This window comes from Chelonoidis abingdonii, chromosome 3 (genome assembly GCF_003597395.2).
Source record: "Chelonoidis abingdonii isolate Lonesome George chromosome 3, CheloAbing_2.0, whole genome shotgun sequence".
NCBI lineage: Eukaryota > Metazoa > Chordata > Testudines > Testudinidae > Chelonoidis > Chelonoidis abingdonii.
Genome location: NC_133771.1, coordinates 67,093,009 through 67,100,847, shown reverse-complemented (window position 1 = coordinate 67,100,847; position 7,839 = coordinate 67,093,009). Strand labels below are relative to the sequence as shown.

The window sequence follows — 7,839 nt, the reverse complement described above, 5'->3', positions numbered from 1 at the left end:
GGAAGTGCTACCCACAATGCAATGCTTCAGAAATCGACGTTAGCCTCGGAGCATGGACGCACAACGCCGAATTACTGTGCCTAGTGTGGCCACATGAAATCGAATTTATAATATCAGTTTTATAAAACCGATTTTAGCAAATTCGATATTATCCCGTAGTGTAGACGTGGCCTCTGTCTGTGCCTCAGACTCCCCATCTGTGGAATGAGAATGGTGAGTCTTACTCTCTTCTGTGTTTTGAGGTATAGGGCTTTTCAGTTCGGAGGTAAGTGTATTTATTAGTCAGTTTCCTTTTCTGGTTCTCTTACACCAAGGGTGGCCAATCTGTGGCTCCGGAGCCACGTGCGGCTCTTCAGAAGTTAATATGCTGCTGCTTGTATAGGCACCAGCTTCAGGGCTGGAGCTACAGGTGCCAATTTTCCAGTGTGCCAGGGGGTGTTCACTGCTCAACCCCTGGCTCTGCTACAGGCACTGCCCCCACTCCACCCCTTCCTGCCCCATCCCCTGAGCCTGTCGTGCCCTTGCTCCTCTCCCCGAACCTCCTGCATGCCACTAAACAGCTTATCTGGAGGTGCAGGGAAGGAGGGGGAGGCGCTGATCAGCGGGGCTGCTGGTGGGTGGGAGGTGCTGGGAGCGGTGGAGGGGGAGAAACTGATGGGGGGCTGCTGACGTATTACTGTGGCTCTTTGGCAACGTACATTGGTAAATTCTGGCTCCTTCTAAGGCTCAGATTTGCCATTCCCGTCCTACATTAACAAAGCACTTCAGTATTTTGTATTGCAAATACTGCAGGGGAAAGTTTAAGTCAAAGAGATTGTTGTTTAAGAAATGTTAATGGTTATTAATTAAGTATAGCTTTAGGAGCACTTTTTAATGTAAATGTATACATGCTTTTGTATCCTTCTGCATTCCAGGAATTTGATTCTGTTTGATTCTACTCATTCTGTCCTATAAATTCTCCCTCATCAACAAGTTGTCCTTATAGTGTGACCAATCAGAGTAGGTGTTGGTGGAAAACTACCTGTTGTCTCCAAGGCAAAGGGTAAAATTAGCCCTTGCCCTGAAAGTTATAGAGTCATAATAAACAATTTTTCTGAAGAGATTTTCCATAGTGGTTACTGTGCTTCTGTGGAACCCCATGTACTGAGCACACTCTCTAGAACAGGACTTGAAGCTTGGCACATGGAGGATGGGGTCTGTGACCAGTAACATCTGTAGCTGTTAGGACACCCTCTCTCATTCCCCCTGTTCCCAAGATTTCAAAACCCTAGATCCGAACTCCTCCAAACTTGGGAAAGTTAATATCTCGAGCTGAACTTTTTATTGGACTCCTACTCCTAAATGGGCCAAATCGGCTTCCCAGATATGAGCAGCCCTGAACCTTCAGAAGTGTGTAAGCTGTACCTGAACTTTGTGTGTCTGCCTTATCTCTCTTTCTTACAAAGTCTGCAGATTGCATGTGAATTTTTGTGCAGAGTTGCTGGGTTGTCTAGCTGTTGTGATGGGCAGTTTAACAACTTCAGCTGAACGTGTGCACATTCTAACGGACGTACTTGCTATCTCTTAGGATCTGTGCCACTCCTAATATTCAAATTGGCAATTCAAATGTAATCCATTTCTATTATATTGCCATCAGTCTGTACTGATTTATGACTTACTCGAGTGTAACCAAATGATGATTTCATGGCTTTTCCTTATAAAGTGTTTTAGCAGCTAATTTGTGTGTTATTTTTATGTATTTAAAGAATGACCAGAACTTGTTAAGTTCTTGTCAGCAGTGTATGTGATATTTTCAGTTGAAAGCTCTGAGGCATTTCCGTCCCCAAATAAACATTGTTTCAAATTTTAATTCATTTACTATATGTATATGAATGAATAGTGCCCTCTTCTCCACGCGTGAGCACACAGAAGATCAAACTGGAATAAAAGGGTGAACCGTGTGGGATGTGGCAGTGGCTCTCCACCATGCTCTTCTCCTTTCAGGGAGCCTCTGGTGCTTGGTTGGGCTAAACAGATCTGGAAGGTATGACAGGATGGAGCAGAGTAGCTGCCACTGTATCTGATGTTCTCATTTCCTGCACTGCCTCGTTTCCAAGTTGAAATCAGTATTGTAGTTAACGTTGTTAGAAACGACATTAGTTCCCTCTGGCTTTGGCCTCATCAGAGAGAGGGGTAGCGTATGACAGATAGCTTGTGATAACATAGATGTTGAGGGGGAAAGAAGGTTGCAGAGCTGTGTGGAGGGCAGGTTTTCCTTGCAGATGATCAGAGATCCACTGGGTTAGAGCCTGATTCTTTCCACGAGTCTCATGGCTCTCCAGAGATACAGAATTATGCCCTCTGCCCCTTCTATACTACCCAATGGAGGGAAGATTGTCAGATTTTCCATGGCTTGAAAGCTGTGGAGATTTCAGGATGCTTCTTTCTTTCCTACTGATTATACTGTAGAAGAGGAGGTTATAGACAAAAAGTATGCCTTTCAGGGCTTTGCTTCTGTCATTCAATAGCTTTCAGAGAGCAGAACAGAATGTAATTTAAATTAATTTTCATGAATTATTATCTTTTAAGGAGATTGCCCTTTCCATTAGGCCAAAACGTTATTTTTGCAACACAAGTGCTTTATATGTGCATTGAAAAATCAAATGTAGATTAGAGTATTTTTTAATTATTGCATTACATTTACTGTTATGACTCAAGTTTTATGTGTAGAGCAAACATATGACTACTTAATTTATGTTAAAGAAAGGTATATTATTCTAAATTTAATGAGGGTTTTGGGGCGAGGTAATCTACATAAAGTCATACAATTTTATTTTTTAATTTTATAATGCAAATAGATTATCAATAGAGAGGATTTTGATGTATACTTTCTAAAAAATAATGTTAATGTTGGACTGCAGTTTAGGGGTATTATATAAATTAAAAAAGAGAAGAAAATCTGAAACAGAATCTTCTTCCAATATAGGACCCTATGTGGGTAGAGCCTTACAATAACGAGGGGTCCGTTGAGGGACTGGACCCTAGTAAGCCCATGTTGTTGTATTAGATGGGCTTGAATGAATCATTGCTCAATACAATTCAAACTCTTCTAAAACTGAACTAGTGCTGCATTAATTGGACATCATTTTATCCAGTTCTAGAGACAGATAAGGGCCCAGATCCTGGCCTCCCATTGACAGATGTACAAGGCCCAAAATGTAATAGAAAAGCTGTATTTCTGCATAGGATGGCCAAGCCAAGGGGGTAGATGGTCTGTTTAGGAGAGCTCTGCAGCCCCCCATATGAGGTAAGCTGTGGCAACGCTGCAGCTACTATTGTTATATAAAGCTGTGTGGGGTACTTGATGGAGACTAAAGGTCTCTGTCTGGGAAGGCAAGGTGGGGGCTCTGGACTGCAGGTGCCAGTTTACAGCTGGCTTTGTTGGGTTATGTTATGTAATGCTTGAAGAAAACAAGTATAATTGTTAAATACAACTCTAGTTGCTGTAAAGCAAAGAACACCATAGAGACTGCTGAACTCAAATTAATATGCAAATTAGATACAATTAACTTAGGTTTAAACAGAGGTTGGGAATGGTTGGGTCATTACACTAATTGAATCTATTTCCCTATGTTAAGTTCTTCTCACACCTTCTATGGGTCATCTCAATTATCACTTCAAAAGTTTTTTTTCTCCTGCTGATGATAACTCATCTCAGTTGATTAGATTCTTCCTGTTGGAATGCATACTTCCACCTTTTTATGTTTTCTGTATGTATAAATATCTCCTGTCTGTGTGTTCCATTCTATGCATCCGAAGAAGTGAGCTGTAGCCCACAAAAGCTTATGCTGAAATAAATTTGTTAGTCTCTAAGGTGCCACAAGTACTCCTGTTCTTTTTGTGGATACAGACTAACACGGCTACTATTCTGAAACCTGTCATGTAGTAATAGGAGTGGATGGATTTGAGAGCAGTAAGGAAGATTGGATAAGGCATTTGCCAAGCCCCAAAATAACTGGTCAGTTAACGGAACAAATATTGGTTGACTATTATTGAGATAATGTCAAAAGTGATCAAATATTTTAAAGCACTTATTTATTAGAACAGTAATAAAAAACAGTAAGATTTGATGGTCTCCAGTAGGCTTACTCTTAGAAAGGTACTTATGCCTAATTAAAAAAAAAGTTACTTAAAGTTATTTTAACTCAGAAAAATGACAAACACAATAAAATGAAGTTCTAAAAAATAAAAGAATGGAAGTGTGATGGAATCAAAAAAGTAAATCACTGTCTGCATCAAGGCATTCATGCTGGAACATTTGACAGTTTTTGACTGTGATCAAATAATAGGTGGTCAGTTGTCCGGCTTGCCAAACCTTGTCATAGCTACACTACAGAGTTTGTAGGAATAGCTGTGTGATGGGTTGGACCTCCCCCTTTCAGGGTGCCACAAGACGTGCTGGGGTACCACTGAGCCCACCTGTCCCAGCAGCCTGTGTTTCCCTTAACCTGTGTTGCTGTGACAGGTTCTCAAGCCACTTTCCAGCACACACACGGGAAGGGAAACACCCAGCTGTAGAAACACACAGAGCCTGTGATCAGTTCTGTGTCGGAGGACTCAGCTAAGGGATTGCCCAGCACTCACATGCTCACCTCCTTGAGGGTGTAAACCCAAAATAATATTGTCTTGCACTGTATAGAGAGATCTGCACAGCACAAGCTCATAAAAATCACTCCCTCCTTCAATGTGGAGGGAGACATGCACAGCTTCTGCCCGCACCTGGATTTATGAGTTGCACAAACTGGGTTTTGGTATAAACAAGAAATACATTTATTAACTACAAAAGGAAAATTTTAAGTGATAGCAAACAGAACAAAGCAGATTACCTTAGTAAATAAACAAAAACTGCAAACTGAGCTTAACACACTAGATAGGATATAAATTACCAAATTCTCACCTTGAGTGATAAACAGGCTGGCAGATTCTTAAGGCACAAGTTGCCTTGGCTTTCCCAGGTTTTCATACATAGGCTAAAAATCCTTCTAGCCTGGGACGATCACGTCCCACAGTTCAGTCTTTGTTCCTCAGTTGTTTCCAGGTGTGTTGTTGCAGGGAGAGTGAGGTCCCCTCATAATGTCATTTTCCCCCTTTTATATCTTCTCCTCACTTGCTGGAAAGCTCCTATGCTGTGACCTGGGTCAAAACAGTTCCCATTGGGTAATGCTATCTCTGAGAGGTTTCTATTGTACACAGTTCCTGGGGTAATCCTTGTGCGTGTGTGCACTTCCTCAATAAGCCATTAACATTGTTTGCCCATTTTACTCTCTCACCTGAAAAGCTACTTGTGGCAGTTTTCAACCTCAAGACATGTTTCAGCAACACATATATAGTGTTATGTATTACTTCATTACTTCACATACAACGATAGCACATACAATCCAATGAGGTATTACTGTCTGGCAGATCAAGACTTTTAGAATGACACCTCACAAGATATAATTTGTATAAGACTTCCTAATTACATGACAGTGGTGAATATTGGGTGTCAGGGTGTCACAAGCTGACCTTTAAATAGATTTTTTAAATATATTTCAGCTCTCATCTGCAGACACTATTGATTTTGATAAGGTGCTAACACAATCTGAAATTTATTGTGTTATCTAGAAAGAAGGAAACCTATGAAATATTTCACTTCTGCATAAGAATACAGAAAGCACAAGAAGGTACCCAGGAAAGTATTGGCCTCTTAAGAGACCTCCTGATGGGAGACGTGGTGGTAGACTGCAGCGGTGGGAAAATATGTGAGCATCTGCTCAGAGATTGTGAGCTAACTTTAGAAAAAAAACATACATTTGCAAAGTGGTAACGGAGGCAAAATCTCAAGTGCAGGCTTTAAGTAAGAAGACAAGAAACTGCACATAGAAGGCAGCAGAATGAGAAAGATAGGCATGAGAGGAAAACACATAAGGAAGCTCAAAGAATGGCCTCCCATGTCTATTTTGAAACAAACAGCCTAAAGAATGACATGGGAGGTGTGGCAGTGACTGTGCATCTAGCCACTGTTCAGCATTTGGGCAAAACTGTAGAATTAGCTTCACTGTAAATGAAGCTAATTCCACTGATAGCAAAAGTGGGCAAAAGTGTAGAATTTGGGCAAAAGTGTAAATGAGTGAAGGAATCCACTGATAGCTCTGTGCAGTTAAGAAGAACAACACATCTGTGGGACTAGAGGAACATATCTGGGGAATTGTGGTCAGGCTTAAGGGGTTGTGGGTAATATGACCATTTAAAAACAAAAAGATGTTATGAAACATTTTTCTGTATGTATGTTTGGATTATACTGGTTTAAGGAGTAACTACTGTATTTCAAATATTTGACTTTTTATTAAAGTAGGCGTAAAAGCATGCATTGAGGAGGAATAAGAGAAGAGTTACTGTTTTAATTTTTTTTTAACTTTTGCTTTTCATAGGCCAGATGTTCAAACAGAAACTGTATCCAAGATAATATTGTATAGGTGTTTCAGACAAATGCAGTTGTTCCTGTATACCTGTGTGTGTGTATTCTGGCTTTGAGGCATCATGAAATATAATAAGGTGTTTTGAGGCAAGTGTGATTTCTGTAAACTAAATTTGAGTCTAACTTCAGGTTGCATTATCTAGTGCAAGTAAAAGTACTATAGCATTTTTTATTTTGTTTACTTTGTTTTGCTTCAAAGTCTGATTGCCTCCCTGTGAGCATGGAAGGCCTTCAGAATGCATAACTGACCTTGCTGAGTGTATACTGCAGAGAGACCTGTATTGATGTTGCATGGACGTCCGATGTAAAAGAGAGAGACGAGAACTTTAAAAATATTTTTTTCAAATGCTCATTGTTATGTTTTTCATGACTATGACTTGATGTATTCTATTTTTATCTCATTGTTCTCTTCACTAGTTGTCAATGGCAATTTCTATAGTATAATCGCTGGAGATCAGGCTGAGCCTGAGTCTTTCCACATGACATGATGGGCATGATGTAAGATTCACCTGTTTATGCAGCCATTTCCCAAATAATCTTGTCATGAGTCGCTGCCATTGCCTTATCAGAATTCATCCAATGGGCTTCAACATTTATAAGTATGTACCTTTTACTGGAGGAGGGGAGGCCAGCTCTTTCTTTTTGGGGGAATATCATGTTTGCTTGGTTTTTTTTGCAGTGTGTTCAGACCCATTGATACAGGTGCCTTAGAAATCCTTGTAATAGATTGAAATATCTTGTTTTCTTTCCTCCATTAGGACGTTTCTCAGAGTTCTTCCCCTACCGAGTGAAAACTGGAGTGCTTTGGTTGAGGAGTGGTGCTGCCATCCCAATCCCTTTGCCCACAGCGCTCTTCACCCTCAGAATAACGATTGTTTTCTTGGACACACTTACTTTCTGGTGAATTCAGGAAATGAGTCACATGTGCCTGTACCTGAAATAGTCCATTCAGAGACTGAACATTCTGCTTCTGAGAGGGGCCCTACCTTGGTAAAGTATTTTGTTTTAATAAATCTCAAAGTGTGACTTTTATTTTTTTAATTTTATTGTGGGGAGTGGACATTTTTGTGAAAGATCTTTATGAAGTTTGGGGCTTGTAGAAAGAACAGGAGTACTTGTGGCACCTTACTAACAAAATTTATTTGAGCATAAGCTTTCGTTGGTTACAGCCCATTTCATCAGATGCATAGAATGGAACATATAGTGAGGAGATATATATACACATACAGAGAACGTGAAAAGGTGGGAGTTGCCCTACCAACTCTCAGAGGCTAATTAATTATGATGAGCTATTGTCAGCAGGAGAAAAAAAACTTTTGTAGTGATAATCAAGATAGCCCAGT

General features: G+C 40.3%; 1 protein-coding gene across 2 annotated transcripts in view; it reads left to right on the top strand.

Annotated features, from left to right (window-relative positions):
* The window catches only part of UBE3D (ubiquitin protein ligase E3D), a 158,313-nt gene that overhangs the window by 6,492 nt on the left and 143,982 nt on the right, over positions 1 to 7,839 (top strand). For both annotated transcript variants that reach the window (XM_032772349.2, XM_032772350.2), the window contains exon 4: positions 7,255 to 7,486. In XM_032772349.2, coding sequence (XP_032628240.1) covers positions 7,255 to 7,486 — 232 coding nt within the window. The remainder of the gene's footprint in view (positions 1 to 7,254; positions 7,487 to 7,839) is intronic.